General features: G+C 52.0%; 2 protein-coding genes across 4 annotated transcripts; one reads left to right on the top strand and one right to left on the bottom strand.

Annotated features, from left to right (window-relative positions):
• Positions 1-202: 202 nt before the first annotated feature.
• Positions 203-10,184, bottom strand: FAM118B (family with sequence similarity 118 member B). Of its 3 annotated transcripts, none has more exons than XM_077787976.1 (8): positions 10,140-10,184; positions 5,968-6,045; positions 3,778-4,030; positions 2,748-2,975; positions 1,488-1,616; positions 947-1,232; positions 409-468; positions 203-322 (listed from the first exon to the last, which is right to left on the bottom strand). In XM_077787976.1, the coding sequence occupies exons 2-8, from the start codon at positions 6,036-6,038 to the stop codon at positions 309-311; spliced, it is 1,041 nt and encodes a 346-aa protein (XP_077644102.1). In that variant the 5' UTR covers positions 6,039-6,045; positions 10,140-10,184; the 3' UTR covers positions 203-308. The 3 variants fall into 3 exon arrangements, with proteins under 3 accessions (XP_077644102.1, XP_021381433.1, XP_021381435.1); XM_021525758.2 differs by lacking the exon at positions 10,140-10,184 and adding an exon at positions 9,795-10,070; XM_021525760.2 differs by lacking the exon at positions 10,140-10,184 and adding an exon at positions 9,795-10,070 and having other exon boundaries at positions 947-1,151.
• A 3,872-nt stretch (positions 10,185-14,056) lies between these two features.
• Positions 14,057-15,790, top strand: TIRAP (TIR domain containing adaptor protein). Its single transcript, XM_021525844.2, has 4 exons — positions 14,057-14,087; positions 14,266-14,320; positions 14,594-15,196; positions 15,337-15,790. The coding sequence occupies exons 2-4, from the start codon at positions 14,314-14,316 to the stop codon at positions 15,378-15,380; spliced, it is 654 nt and encodes a 217-aa protein (XP_021381519.2). The 5' UTR covers positions 14,057-14,087; positions 14,266-14,313; the 3' UTR covers positions 15,381-15,790.
• Position 15,791: the final 1 nt, after the last annotated feature.

Here is a 15,791-nt window from a genome sequence, read left to right as displayed (position 1 = left end):
AAGTTTCATTTTTTAATTGAAATACAGAATATAAAAGCACTAGGTATGAAGTTAAAGGAGGCTGCAGCTCCCTCAGGGATACCGCGCTCCGCAGGCACACGCAGCCCCAGTAAAACCACAACTGCTGTGTTAGACCAGGTGTTGATCCGTGGTGGCTCTGTCCTGGCCTCGCCCCTGCCGGAAGGGTCCTGGCTCAGTGCTGGACAGCAGTGGGACAGTGGTGGGCTCCGGCCTCCCTGAGGGCTGCTGGCCTGGCCTGGGCCTGGCCAGGAGTCCCTGCCACAGCTCGGCCTGGGCATGGCCGTGGCTCAGGGGCTGCATCCTGCGTGGAAGCAAAGGCTGAAAGCCTGCCTGGGACTCCAGGGAGCGACACAGGGTGACCCCTTGGCTCCAGAGAGCCTTCCTTACCTTTTACCTCAGCGTGGGCAGTGGCAGAGCCGTTCAGCTGCTGTGCCTCCTTGGGCACACCTGGGGCAGAGCAGAGATCAGTGTCAGGTGGAGAGCCAGCTGCCCATGTTTTCACACAGGTTTCACACAGGCTTTCCTGGCTGCGTTAACCCTCAGAATACCTGCCAGCAAGGCTCTAGCCAGTAAACCCACTTTCCCCCCTTCTATGATTTATTAGTGATACCTCTTGTATAAAAGCATTGGCTCAGGCTGAGCAGCACAAGGGTGAGACTAAATGCCCCTTGACTAAAAACAGAACAAACAGCTGCACATGAAAAACAAAGTTTGGGAGGCAAGCGTGGGAAGCAGTACAGCTGTTTAAACTGTTAAAACATAGAGTGATTTCAGAAAAGTAACCCTCAAAATGCAGCTACACTTAAGAGATGAGTTTGCTTTTTTTTACAAAAAGGCTTCAGAAATCTCTATACAGCATGGAGAGCAGGGGGTACCACCCCTTTCTACTCTGCACGGTGACAGCCAAGGGTCCCCAGCCCTGTACCTGTGCGGCCTCGCATGGCAATCTCGCTCGTCAGCCGCTCAAAGTACTCGGGCAAGTCAGCATATTCGTCTCCATAGGAAATCACTTTGATCCCTTTGTCCAGCATGTTCTCACGGAGCTTCTTGAACTCATCCACATCCCCTCTCCGCACCAGCATGAAGTGCTCCAGGTCTGACTTGTGCTTGACAGCCTCTAAAAACAGGGCCTGAAACGTGGTGTCATCAACTGTCCAACCACAGCCCAAGAAGAGGAAGGACTTATTTTCATACAGCTTCTGAATCTCTCGCTTTAAGAAAGGGAAAGATGTTGGTCAAGGTGAGCTTCATCCTCACAAGAGACAGCACCTGCCCTATCCCTGGGGAGACTCTGCAGCAATGCCATCCTTCAGCGAGTGTGGGAGGTGATCTAGCACCTTAGCAGGCCAGGGAATTCACCCCTCCTATTTCCCATAGCTAATTAATTGTCCCCCACCCTCTGTGAAGCTCAGTCTAAGCCCCAGTGGGAGCTGTAGCTGCACAAGCCTGGCCCCAGCGTGGCTCACCATGACCTCGGTGTTGCGCAGCACGTTCTGGTAGCCGGCCGGGTGCAGGACGATGCCGCTGGGGTTGGTGTAGACACCGTGGATGTGCAGGACACTGAGCTTCCTCTTCTCCTGTGCCCACTCCAGCACCTGCACAACACAAACCAGCAGCAAAGTTGGTGAGTGCATCATGTTGGCTACCACAGCACTGCTAAATGTAACATTTTGGGGAAGCATTCCAAAGAGGCTGCTTCTTCCTCATCTTCTCTCCTCCATCAGCCTCTACACCATGGCCTGCAGCTACAGTCTGTGGTACTCATTTGAGTCAACACTTCAGCTGACTGGTAAATGTGATCAGAAGACTGAATCAAAATGCTAGATTGACCAGAAAAAGGAGACAAAACTACAACTCAAACCTATCAAGTTTGATTTTGTGGCTCCTACTGGCTCTGAGGGAGTCACCAGCTGAGCTGACCTCCATTTCAGACAGCTGCTTCCAAGGCTCTCGGTTTACTCCTGCAGACCTCAGCTCATTTAAGCTTGCAATAATTAGAATGCTTACTTGTAACACTGTAAGTACTTCCAGCCATGTAGATTAAGAGGTCACGCAGGAAATGTGAAGCACAGAAATGAGGATGAAAAGAGAGCAAGGACTGCACAGGACACAGACACTGAGGGTGTTTAACATGCAAACAGAAGGCAGAGATGCTCCCCACCAGTAAAACCATGATGGAGAGATGAGGTGGGCAGGTGCAGAGTTCACGGTTTCACAGCCTGACTGGGGCAGTAGGAGGGATTTTTCCATGAAGAGAGTAGCTCTGAGAGTGCAGCAGGAGGAGCCATTCCAGCCATGGCAGGAAGAGGACATGGAGAAAGAGGTGAGCCTCGAAGGCTGCACCCTACAAAAAGCACTTTGCAGCACCTTATAAAAAGAAAAATTTCAGGTTTGCATCTCGTGTGGAGTTTCTCATATGGATTAGAAACATCAGCCCGAGCCTTATGTGGAAGCAAGGCCAAGCCAGAAGTTTCAAGGACAGAGATCAAAGGAACAGCAGGCTTAAGGACTCCTCCTGAGCACTGGATGGCAGCCAGCAAACCAGCATTCCAGAAAGGAGTATTCCTCCTCATTCCTCTGCTTGCTGCCCAGGACAGCCAGAGCCTCTGCCTGGAGCTTGTCTGCCACCAGTTGAAACCACTACAATCAGTTCAATGCCCTCAGGCAGCATGAGAACACATTCTGCACCACCACAGTCCCTGACAAAAGAAACAATCATCCTTTACCTTCTTTTCATCAGTCAGGTCAAGAGACTCAAGGTGCTTCCCCTGGTGTGCTGCATACAGCTCCAGCAGGTTATCAAAGTTTGTGGTTAACACAAGAGCCCCATTTTCCATCAAGTGAAGAACAGACTGAAGCAGCTGCTTCCCAGAATCTTCCATTTTGGATTCCAGGTCATCAAACACCTCATACAAACAGTCCTTGAAAAAGGTTGAGCGAACGTTGCTTGTGCGCTGAGGAGAGGACACAGATTGAGATCAGAGCCCAGCCCCGTAACACCTCATGCCAAATGACTCTGTAAAAACTACTCACATTTCCCCAACACCCTGCAAAGCTCTGGGTCCTTGTAGGGCAAACACAGAGCCCTGGCTGCACCAGGGTGGGTGCTCTCCTTCAGCATAGTCATAGGATCACAGAATCCCAGACTGATTTGGGTTGGGAAGGACCTTAAAGCCCACTCTGCCATCTCGTACCACCCTGTGCCATGGGCAGGGACACTTTTCACTATCCCAGGTTGCTCCAAACCTCTCCAGCCTGGACTGGAATGCTCCCAGGGATGGGTTAGCCACAGCTTCTCTGGGCAATCTCACCACCCCCACAAGGAAGAATTTCTTCCCAATATCCCATCTAACCCTGCCCTCTGACAGTGTGAAGTCATTCCCCCTTGTCCTGTCACTCCAGGCCCTTGTGCACAGTCTCCATCTTTCTTGTCAGCTCCCTTCAGGTATTGGAAGGCCACAATTAGGTCACCACTGAAGCCTTCTTCTCCAGGTCTAACAATCCCAGTTCTCTCAGCTTTTCCTCATAGGAAGGTGCTCCATCCTTTTAATCATCTTGGTCCAGGTGAAAATACCCAAAACCCACATCCACAAACCCACAGCAGGGTTATGTCACAGGCACCTGGCACAGTAAGTGCACCTGTGGTTCCCTGTACATAGAGGAACTGTTGGGATGGGGTCACCATTGCTGGAGAGCCAAATCTGCCTATTTTCAAAAACCAAATCCTATGCTCAGGGCAGGTACAAACACACTCACCGGAGACAGCTTCTGAATAAGGTCATGGGCAACATGGACCAGGTTCTTGTCTTCGTGAAGACACTTCTGGAACCGTTTGCTCTCTTCATCTTCCAGGAGATCAAAGTCAATAGCAGCATCCAGGAGGGCCTGAATCAGCCCCTTCCAGGACTTCAGCGCTGGGACTTGGGGAGCAACTGCAGCACTAATTCCCGTCCCAATCACCAAAACAAGTTCCCGAGGCTTCTTGGTTTTGAGGCTTGGCAACAGCTTCCTTCAAAAGGAGAAAGGAGCACAGCTGGTACTACCATGAGTGGAAGGGTGTGTGGGGTGGTGGTACACGCAGACTGAGGAAGAGGGAGGCACCCTGTGCCTAAATTTTGCATCAAATATTAATTGGGGCTCTCTGATAGAGCACGAGAGGAGCAGCTTGGTGTCCTTAAAGAACAGCAGGCAGCTGCATGGATCAGCAGCACAAATGCTCCCAATACAAGGTCCGTAATTACAACCTTTTTGGGAATCAAATCTGTTACCAGGATGCTTACCGGGGAAGTCAATGATGCCCTGGGGTGCTTTTGCAGCAAAGCTAATCCACTAAAAATCTGGAATAAGGAAAGTCTATTAATAAAAGTTAGCTGGAAGACTGGAGGGCATGGGAAAAGTGTGGTGAGCACTAGAGAATGGGACATACACATTCTACATCCTGAGATAACATGTGTGTCAGACCCCACGCAGGTTGGAAATGCGACCTGGTTTAAACAAGGTGCAGAACTTGAGACAATAGCTCCACTTATCCCAGCACAGAGAAGTAAGGGAAGGCTTCCCCCTAGCTCTGCCCTGGAGGGGCCCAGCCCCAGTTTCCTGAGGAAACCCGTGAGCTGTACCAGCAATCCCTTCCCTGTGATGCCTGCAATGTCAGCAGGATTGTCCAGGCCAACCTTTTGGAATATCCCAGATGATACAGAGTCACATGAAAGGGCTGCAGAACTGTGTTCTCCTTATTCCTCCTCCCCTCCTCCCTATTTTCCTGGCTTTACACCCACACAGAGCTTTTAAACCTTTATCATTTATTAAGCAGATGTGTTGCTCCTTGCCTTGCCTTGCCTGGTGTCCAGCTGCTTTCTGCAGCAGGGACCTGCAGGATTGGAGGAGCAGCCTGGGAAAGCAACTTGTATGGAAGAAATTGTCTTTATCAGCAAACACGTGATATTTAGTGAGAATGGAAGAGGAAACCAACACCACACAGATGGAGCTGTGCCTTCCCTCAGCCCCTGCCTATGAAAACAGACTTGTTAACCCTTTCCTTGATGAGGGCTTCACTGTTACTGCTGATAAACAGGGTTTACTTTGAGGACTGCAAGCCTTATGTGAGGAATAAATTAGAATTAATGCTAATGAGCTAGTATAAAAGCACTATTGGAAATACAGGGATGAAATCCAAAATAATAATAAATACCCAAGTTTTAATGTCCTGCATGTCTGAAAAAGGCATTCAGTTCCATGCTGATAAATGCACTTGTTTCTACCCTGATATCCTAAGCAAGGAAAAAATAATCTCCAGCATCTCTTCTGCACATTCCAGGGTCACTGATCAACCTCGACACCACACAGCACTATCCTGCAGCCCTCCAGAACTTGCAAATAAATTAAATTAGTGGGAGACAACCCTGCAGTTGAATTAGCTGCTTGTTCAAAACAACTTTTGAGCATGCAGCAGCCACAGTCTCAGACAGGCAGAATTATCCACCAGCCAAGTCCTCACTCACAGAACTGTAAAACCACCTACTTTGAAGCACAGGGAGCTTCAGCATGAATTATTTAGCCTTTACATGCAATTAAACCATATTAATTTGAGTAACTCCCTGTCCTCCTGGAAACCACCATCCAACTCAAGCAAAGAAGCACAACCACCGTGTCCGACCTGACACTGCGAGTGGACGGGACCCTGGAGACAAGACAGCAAAATCCAGCTTTGAGTGCAACCCCATCCCCTGGCTGAGGGTTAAAACTCCAAAAAAGTACATTCTGGGCGTGAAGGCTGTGTTCCACAAACAGCAGGAAAGCCCAGGCACGGCCAGCAGCCAGCACACAGTTCTTGGATCAGGAAACGAAACAGCTGTGGCCCCAGGAGTCACAATCCTTAAAGAACAATGCAAGGCAAAGAAAAAGGCTCCTGTTAGAACAAATTCACTGGGGTATAATTAAATTTACCTGGGCTTTTTTGCAGGTGGCATTCCATCTTCCAATAACGTTTCCTTGCCCAGGCTCACTGTAGAAGCCATCCAGTTTCTGTAGTAGAAAAATCACCACAAGCAAAGTCACTGCACATGAACAACACCACCTGGACAACAAGGTTATACAGAACCAGCTTTGCACAGGTGGATAAATCTCAGTTTTCTTATCGTTCCACGATCACCTCCAGGCTGAGAATTGCATGTTTTTGTCTCTGAACTTTGTCCCACAGTCTCATCCTCTTCCTTAACCTCTTTTACCATAAAATTCTTGGCTGTTTTTCTCAGGTGTGATTGCCTCAGCAAAACACACTTTGCCAGACCCCTCGTTTCACCTCATCCACTCATTTTCCCAGAGAGCCTGGATCTTGGAGCAGCACTCCCCCCTTCCTGACAAGGTCTGTCAGCAAACTTGCTGCTTGGGAAACAGTGGGAGGGAAGAGAAGACAAAGAGATTTTTGTTGGCTCCAAAAAGCCACGGAGAGCATTTCATTCCCTGGTGATGAGAGAAGGGTTTCCCAGCCCACCATGAGTCTGCAAGCACTGGGAAATGACCTTAAAGCCCATGGAAAGGAAGTGCAGTTTGAGAACTCTTTCAACAGCCCGTCACATAAAATACAAAAGCTCTGCCAGCACGCAGCACTCTCCCACTCTGCTTCTCCCAAATAAGTCTATGAAAAGGGAATGGAAATGAACAGAATTGTTCACCCTCCTCTGCTTTTTTCTTACCAATTGTAATGAAGAGTCCATCAAAAACAACAAGGGCTTTTGGACAAAGGAAATGCTGAGGAAGAGCTGCTGACCTAAAATCAAAGAGTTTTTGCAGGTTTTGCAATCTCAGGGAGATCTGAGGGTTTGTTCTAGAGATGAGATGCTGTGATTGCTCCCCAGCAGCCCAGCAGGTGACAATGGGCAGGTATCTCCAGGTAGGATCTACAAGTGTTGGCAGGATCATGTGAGCAACCAGCCAATATTCTAGGAAAGCACCACCTTTCAGTGCTGGATGACAAGAACAGGGTAAGGTGACACTGTCAGAGGCTCAGATACACTGTGTGTGCAGCCTTTACCTTGTGACCCCTTCAGAAAACTTTATACAATGGCATTATGGATTGGTTTGGGCTGGACAGGACCTTAGAGCTCGTGTCGTTCCACCCCCCTGCCATGGGCAGGGACACCTTCCAGCACACCACAGTGCTCAATAATAAATCATTGCACCAGAAGTAGAACACCTCAAAGAACTGGTTTTCACTACCTACCTACTGAAACATTACTGAACATGTGCTACTTATCACTCCAAATAATCACCTTTTTATCTTACTGGGCCTTACACTAGGGCCCAGATTTTGGATAAAAGTATCAAAGGCCTTTAGCAAGTGAGGAATCTCCTGGTTTTCCCCCCTCTGTGCAGGCCAGGCAGGGCTCCTCCATCACACCCTCTTGTGAATATTGTACTCTGTATTTTTCCAACCCACATTGAGCCCAGGAACTCAGTGCTGTTCTGACAATGAACCTCTGTAGCTTCATCACCCCTGAATACCTGCAACCTGTCAGGCCTCAGGTGAACTATTCTGGGGGGGTTACATCTCCAAAGACCAACATAGAGACTCTCAGGAAGACAGGAGGACCTGCTGGACACAGGATCTGCCAGATTCACCATCAAATCCCTGCTAAGTGAATGCAGCCAGCACGCTCAGGATGAAGGGGGGGAAAGCCCCTCTTTTTCCTTCCCAGGAGGGTCCCATCTCTTCTTTTGGATTAGCTGATTTTTCTGGAAGGACAGGCTGCTTTCACAAAGCCAGCCAGATTTTATTTAGTGGTGCAAAGATGCTTCAGATGAGGCAGGGACTAACAAGAGATAACTGGAGTGTGTCAGAGGGAAGTTGGAGCTCCTGTTGGTGCCAGGTCTGCCCTCAGCCCCCCTGCAGAAGCCAAGCTACAATCAAAGGTAAATCTTTCCTCACTTTCTGAATTGGATAAAATTTAAGCTTATAATTATCTTTGCATTGTGAATCACCAGCTGAGCCTCGGATATTGAGGCTGTTTGTAAAATCCCACCTAGAGCTCCCCTGTTTGCTTCCACCTGCCTCAGCACTGCTCGCATCTCACTCACCCTGCACATTCACATGCTATTAACAGCAGGAATGGAGCCATCAAATCAATTTTAAGTACCTCTAAATGACATTTCAAAAGCAATTTTAAACTTAGGAAAAAACACCTTTTGGAATTATAATCCTCTTTTAAGTTTTTCTGATATAATGACCTTCAACCTTCAGGTCTATTATTTAGTGCAGAGATCCATAAAGGAACAAAATCCCCATTATAAATACAGCCTAGTTCCAAAAAAGTTATTACATGTCTTAAAAAGAATTCATGGGGATTCAGCCAAGAAATAGAAACCTCTGGTTTTCAGTCCTGGGGAGAAACTCTGCTCCCCAGGGGGATGGATTGTGCTGGCACAGCTGAGGTAGCCAAAATTAAATGGGATTACCTCAAAGCATGACACTGCCATGGGAAAAAAACCACACCAGGTACTGCAGGTTCCCCTGGGAACACAGGTGCCATGGAGGAGAGGGAGCCACAGGCACTTACAAGATAAGAAGCGCCCCTCCAGCCTTCTTCAGACACCGGGAACTTTCCAGCTATTGAGACTACAGGGAACTGAGGACTGTAAACACAACACTCCATGGATTCCAGGCTCAGCTGCCCCATTACGCTGTCCCAGCCTTATCTCCATCATTTTTATCATGGTTAAAAGAGACTCCCTGTGTGGGTTTGCTGCGTTCTCTTTCTCCCTCCACACCACAGAAATCCCTCAATTTATCCTAAAGCTTTCCAGACTTCAGCTGTAAACTGTGCCCAAGTCACCAAAACTGGAGAAACCCCATCACAGCAACTCCCTGTGTGACACAGACATCCAGCTGCAGAAATGTTGGAAATATGAAGGTGTATCCCAGGTAAAAGCAAACACCTGAACACCACACGTGTCAAACAAAGGCTGAGGTTCACACAGGGTGTGTATTTACAAAAACCTTTCTGCAGCTCTGTAAAACACAACCATGCCACACAGTCAACAGAGAGCCCAGCCTGCAGAACCAAAATGGGGAATTAATAGAACATTTTCTCCCCCACCTCATGGAGAAGTCCATCTCCATGCTCAGCACCCAACACACAACTAAAGCTACACCTGGATGTTTAAAATTGAAGCCAAGTGATCCAGCTGCATGCTGGAAAATGGGCTTTTCCAGAAGAGCCCCCAAAAATTCCCAAAAGAAACAAGTACAAGCCTACTGTTCATTTATTATTTTTACCTTATTTAAATGCTGAGAACTGCCACACGCAAAGAGGTAATTCCCGGCTTCTTTTTCAGTTCAGTGGCTTTAAGGTGTTGAGATAAGGTCGTTTAAAAGCCACTATGTTTCAGCTTTAAGTTGAGCTGTCCCTGGCCAATTCCCAAGCCTACCTCCACGTGGGAGCTGCACTGGAGCTGGACCAAAACCATCCTGGAAAAACACAGGCTCTACGGACAATGGGACTGAGGACAAGCTCTGCTCTTGTCCAAGCCACAAAACCACAGGATTCAGCCTCCTTGGACCCGAGTCAAAACACACCAGAGGTTTTTATTCAACGCTGCGATTCCCCACGTGCTTCCCAATGGCTCCATGGGCGAGGAGAGGCAGTGACACAGCAAAGCCTGGCTGAGCTCTGTGTCCCACCGCCTCCCTCGGACGCACGCTGGCTTCCCAGAACTGACTCTGCAAAGGGAAGCGGGGAGGGAGCTCACACCTTCGGGTTTGTTCGAGCCCTTACCTGTGCTCTCCGTTGTGCCCTCCTCGCTAAAGCTGCGGGGAAAGCAACAACACGGGGATTCAGCAGGCGGGGAGGAGGACACCGAGGCTCCTTTCCCAGGGGGACACATCAATAAAAACGAGCTTTTATAGAGGGCGACGGGGCGTCTCAGCCGGGCCAGAGGTTCCCCGGCCCCCCGGCTCAGCCCCGGCCTCCTTCGCTCCCCTCAGGCCGCTCCGTCCCCTCAGCCCGGCGGCCATGGGACCCCCCCCACTATGGCGGCCCCGTCGCTATGGCAACAGCTCCCCCCCCCCGCTGTCTCCATGGCAACCGCGCCCCGCCCGCCCCCGCGCGCCCCGCACGCACCTGGCGCCGCGCGCGCGCCCCCATTGAGGAGACGCCGCCCCGCCCCGCGTGACGAGGCCCCGCCCCGCGTGACGAGGCCCCGCCCCGCGTGACGAGGCCCCGCCCCGCCCGCTCACTGGCTGGCGGCGGAAGAGGCGGGGCCAGGCGTGGGAACGCCGCGGTGATCTCGCGGCGCCCGCGCGGCTATAACAGGCGCCCGCGCATGCGCGGCGCAGTGGCGGGCTGGGGGCGGCGCCGAGCGGGTCGGTCCGGCCGTCCGTTTGTTTATTTGTTTGTTTGTTTGTTTGTTTGTTTGCTTGCTTGTCCGCCCGCCCGCCCGTCCGTGTGTCTGTTTGGCCGGGCCGGGGCCGCGGTGTCCCCGTGCCCCTCTACCCCTCAGCGCCTTCTCCTCCGCCAGCTGCCGTTGCCTGGGTTGGTGTACGTGTGCCCGCGTCTCCAGCCCTATGAGGTACATGCGGTGCCTGGGCCTGGACAGCCGCTACGATGATTTCAAGCATAGGTGTGGTAGAATTTGGGTGTACTTAGAGTTTCCCAGGAGAAAAATTACTTTGTGATTTCCGGGTGGTTACGCACTGTTTTGTACTGGCACCGTAAATGAAACATTCGTGGTGTTTTTAGGGATTAAATGAGCTTTATTTTGTCAACAGAACCACCTTTATTTCACCCTGCCTTGCAGCACCTGGTTGTCACCGTTTCTTAATTCCAGAGGCGATCCTGTAAACCACAGGTTCCGAAACTCCTGCTGCAGGGATTTCAGCGTGTGCTGCTGCTGGTGGGTCAAGGCAGGCTGTGAGCACAGCTGTGCCTGCTTAATTACTCCTTTAATAATGATCATATTATTGCTGAGGTAGGCTGGAGGTTGATCCAGATGGCGCTGCCCCTTGGGGTTTAGGGTTTGTGGGTTCCCGCTGTGGGATGACTCACACAGGCAGGTGACTTGCTCTCCTCTGGGTCCTGTCCTCGGGAGTTGATTTTTGGGGTGGTGGCAGCAGTGCCAGGGCAGGGACTATTGGGAAATGGGTCCTAGTGAGATGAGTGGTGCTGGGGCCATGACTGGCAGCCTGTGGGTGCCTGTGGGGCTCAGTACCACTCAACCTTGTGATTTTTCCTTTGGGATTTGGCCACCAAGCGGCCAACTGGATGTCCTCTGCTTGGTGGAGAGAAAGGCAGCTGAAGGGGTGGGGAAGAGCCCAGTGTCTCTCGGGGAATTCACTGTGCATTTTTGGGCACAATCTGCCCAGGTTCCTCTGGCTCTCAGCAGCGTGTTTGAGGGTGGGCTGGGGGCCCTGCAGGAGGATCCTGCCTGCTCCTGCACCCCCAAGGTGCCTCCCAGGGCTCACAGATGGCCTGGCTTGGGAAATCCTTTGGGATGGGGAGGTGTTTGTGGCAAGGGATCAAAACCATCAGGGAGTGCCCCCCATGTCACATGGTTTTGTGCTACTGTGCTCTGGTCTGTCGTTTTGCTGAAGGTGGTGGGTGAGTAGACAAGGAAATACTTGTGGAAGCCACAGCCAGGTGTTAGCATGGAGGGAACATTCAGTGTCCAACAGGAGTTCTTCAAAGACCTGTGAGAACCAGTGGTCGAGTGGTCATTTGGTCCCCAAAAGCCTGACAGGTGCTGGTGGGTGTTGGGGGATCTTCAGCCCTCCTTCCCAGGAGACTCCAAGGTCCCTGGGGGTGAGGAAGCAAACAGTAGTGTGCCAGGCAAGGAGGTGGATTCAGTCCTGGGGCACAGCTGGTTCATGGTGGCATTGATGAAAGGGAGTCTTGACTAGCCCTGGCATGGGGTGTTGAGGTTAACTGGGGTGAGGGGATATTTTTGGGGGTCAGAGGACAGGGACTTTTCCCTGAGGGAAATACTTCCCTTCAGGCATGGAGGTGTGGGGGTTGTTGTCCCAGTCAGCTTGCAAGCAGATGGGGGACACTGAAGTGTGTTTTGGGGGCAGGTGCAGCAGTCCTGAAATTGAGGTGATGGGCACTGGCATGGACTGCCCTCTCCACGAACACCTTGAGTTAGGTGAGCATGACCAAGTGCCAAGGCCAGGTCTTCAAAGGTCAGTGCTTGGAGCAACCTGGACTACTGGAAGGTGTCCTTGCTCATGGCAGGGACTTTGGAACAAGATGATCTTTAAGGTCCCTTCCAACCCAAAGTATTCTGGGGTTCTGTGATTCTCCCTGCTGGCTTAGAGGTGGGGACCCCACAGTGGGAGCTCTGTGGTACTGTGTACAGTGGGGGTGTGATGGCCACCACTCCAGGGTTAAGAGTGAGGGAGATGCTGACCCAGCTTTGTGCTCTGGTCCACCCTGGGCTCACTCTGGAGATGCTCCCATGTGAATGCCAGGGCCATGCTCTCTGGGGATCTGACGTCAGGGGGCTTTGCTGTTATCCAGGGTGAGGATAACACCTCACCCTGATGGGAGAGGGAGGGACAAATTCAGTACTGGGGCTGAACCCCCAGGCCCCCACCTCCTGTTGTCCCATGAGGTGTGGGTCACCTCCTGGATCACCAGCTTGGCCACAGTGACACTGCAGCAGCAGGTGGAGGGTTTAGTGTCCACATCAGAGGCCCAGACACTGTCCCCTAGGCAGGGAAGAGATGGGGAAATCTCCTGTGCCAGGAACAGCCTGTCAGGGAGCTGATGGGCATGTGGGCCCTGGATGGGGGATGGAACCAGGACTCACCTGGAGCTCATCTCTCAGAGGGCATTGAGAAGGAACCACCAGGTATTGGAGGGGTTGAGGATGATGAGGAGATGAAGGCAGCGTCAATTGTTGGCCACCACCAGCAGCATCAAAGGAATGAGACCTGGGGAAAGAGAAATACAGGGAGGATTTTGGGGTGGATAAATGACTTGTTAGGTAAATTTAACTAATAAAATAAGTGTGAGTGGCAAACATGGACCTGTGTGTATTTAGTCAGGAAACCAGAGAGAAAAGCAGATGTGAGGGCTGGGCACTGACACTCAGACAGTGACGGCATGTGGCGGATGTGGGAGGGAGGCCCTTGGCAGGGCTTGGCTTCCCCTCCCCACAGTCCTGGCCCATTTAGCCTGCCTGTGCTTTCACATTCCCCAGCAGAGGCTGGAGCTGGGGGCACCTGGGTGTTTGGGGAGCTCCTCCAGTCTGTCCCTGGGGAGGCAGGTGAGTGGCCCTGCCCTCATTTCCAGCCCAGGGCAGCTTCACTGGGAACTGCTCCTGGATGTGGCAGCTCCAAGGATGGATCAGCCTCGCCCTTCACTGCAGATCCCACGAGACTGCAGAGTGAACGTTCTGCCTGTCCCTTTCCACCCAGGTAATCCCAGAAGATCTTTCTTTGCCAAACCCAGGGGCTGATGCATCCCCTTCTCTGCTCCGGTGCCAGACTCCTGCGTTCCAGGTAAGCATCCCTCCAACTTCCCCCCACTGCTCACTGTCCATGCTCATTGCTCCAGTCACACTTGAGCTTTTGGCTGTCACTAAATGGTGACACTTGGGCACTGTGGTTTCCGTGGGTGTGCTGAGGTTTTGTGGGCATTTCCTACAGTCCTGGGCCAGTTTTGGAGTAAGGGAAAGGCTTCAGCATGACTTGGGGTGTTTCATTTCGAAAGGGGTGATACCAGAAGTGGAAAACAGCAGCTGTTTGCCACGTTGCTGTTCCTGGGTGTCTGCAGGGAGTGTCTGGGCTCCCTAAACTGTGCTGGGAGCATAGTGCCGAGGATGGTGTCAGCTGGTGTGAACAGACAGGAATGCCAGGGCAAGGAGCACCAAGGATGCACAGCTCTGGGCATCACCCACCCTGCCTTTGGTCTGCCAGAACCCAGTCCATCCCTGGTGATCCCAGCTCATTTCCACTTCTCCCCTCCACAGGATCTTTCTCCCACTGATGGGGATGAGGGTTTCTCCTCCCCATACTCTCTTGGCCTCGCTTGCTGCAGGTGTGTATCTTCAGTGGAGAGAGCCAGTAACAGGTAAATGTTGCCAGCCCATTTTGGGGAGACAGATGTACTGGGGGTGATTTTGGGGCTTTAAGAGCACCCCGGAGGTGCAGATCCCTGGAACAGACCACACTGAGCTTCTGGGGCTCAGTGAGAGTTGCCATGAAGCAGTTCTTGCTCTCAGTTTATTGTTCCTCTTTTCTGCTCTCAGGAGAGCTGTCCTGCTGGCAGTCAGTGGCTGAGCAGCGTGCTGCCCACTATGGCTGGTGAGTCTGGGAATAAGCCTGGCTCTGTCCCCTCCCTCACACCATCCCCTCCCCAGCAGAACACCAGGGTGCCCATGGGCTGCTCCTCACCATGCCACAGCATTCACGTGTTGGTGGCAGCTCAGTTTCAGGGACCAGGATGGTTTTGGGGGTCAAGGTGAGATCCCACCCTCCCCTTTCCATCTGGGGGAGTCCTGCAGATTGAATGGTGCTGCACTTGGGAAGTCCAGGGGGTGCTGAGCCCCTGAAACTCACTGTGACTTCACTCTGCAGGTTGGTTTAGGCGGCTCCTGCACAAACCCAAGCCCAGCTCAGTGGAAAGCCTCAAGTCCAACCACTCTGCTTCATCCTCGCCTTCCTCCTCCTCATCCTTTGCCAAGAGCTCCAGCTCTTCTGGCACGAGCCTGGACACCAGCTGCATCTCGCTGTCGCCAGTGTCAGTAGTGGACATCAGCGCCTCAGACAGTCCCCGCTGGGACAAGAGCTACGACGTCTGCATCTGCCACAGCGAGGGGGACGTGGAGCTGGTGTTGGAGCTGGTGTCCTACCTGGAGGGCCAGCCTGAGAGCTTCCGTTGCTTCCTGCAGCTGCGGGATGCGGTGGTGGGAAGCGCGGTGGTGACAGAGCTGTGTGACGCCGTGCAGAACAGCCACTGCTGGGTCATGCTCATAACCCCCGGCTTCCTGCAGGACCCCTGGTGCAGGTACCAGATGCACCAGGCCTTGGCTGAGGCTCCCATGGCCAATGGACGCACCATCCCAGTGCTGAAGGACGTGGATCGCAAGGATTATCCCAGGGAACTGCGGAACATCTACTACATCTACATGGCGCTGAAGGAGAAGAGCTTCAGGCAGATCAGAGACACTATCATGCGCTGTGAGTATCCTGTGGGATGCTGGTGAAACGTCAGTCCATTGGGGTGAGGACCATGGGAAGGGACCAGATACCATATGTTTATTTAAAATTGATTTTTAGAGTAATTGTTTGCTAATGGAGCTCATCTGCTGTTCCTGCAGACCTCCAGGAACTGTGCCGGAGCTCCACAAAAAGCATGGAGTAGTGCTGTGAGCAGGCAGATGAATTCCCATGGGCATCATGGAGCTGTCACCGCTGGATCTGGATGTTGCCGTGTCCCATTGGACCTTGAGGTCAAACCTGAGCTGCTCAGACCAGATCTGGGACCAAGGATAGAGAGTTCTCCACGTCCATGATGGACAGCAGAGCAGAGCCCACCACGTCCCGGTGGCCAAAATCTCCTCAGCAGGGACAGGGACATTTGTCACACAAACACTAAGCTCTGGTATTGGGTGGTTCTCGGGGTCATGAGAGCTCTTCACTGCACTGGCATTCTGTCCTGAGGGCTCTGGGACTCCTGCTAAGCTGACAAAGCGCCTGATGGGCTGCGGGCATAAGAAGATGAGGCAGGCAGTGACGTTGCGACTGCGAAAATGCAGAAGTTTTAAATTTTGAC

This window comes from Lonchura striata, chromosome 23 (assembly GCF_046129695.1).
Source record: "Lonchura striata isolate bLonStr1 chromosome 23, bLonStr1.mat, whole genome shotgun sequence".
Taxonomy (NCBI): Eukaryota; Metazoa; Chordata; class Aves; order Passeriformes; family Estrildidae; genus Lonchura; species Lonchura striata.
Note: the sequence above shows the minus strand (reverse complement) of the source record. Positions and strands in the feature narration are given on the sequence as shown.

Bases quoted from the DNA above. Each gene is read 5' to 3' on its own strand.
- FAM118B (XM_077787976.1), bottom strand. From the start codon at position 6,038: ATGGCTTCTACAGTGAGCCTGGGCAAGGAAACGTTATTGGAAGATGGA. The intron at 2,976-3,777 runs GTGAGTGTGTTT...TCCTCTCCTCAG, and splicing joins TTATTCAGAAGCTGTCTCCG to CGCACAAGCAACGTTCGCTC. The intron at 1,617-2,747 runs GTAAAGGATGAT...TGTGTTGTGCAG, and splicing joins ACCTGACTGATGAAAAGAAG to GTGCTGGAGTGGGCACAGGA.
- TIRAP (XM_021525844.2), top strand. The intron at 15,197-15,336 runs GTGAGTATCCTG...CTGTTCCTGCAG, and splicing joins CAGAGACACTATCATGCGCT to ACCTCCAGGAACTGTGCCGG.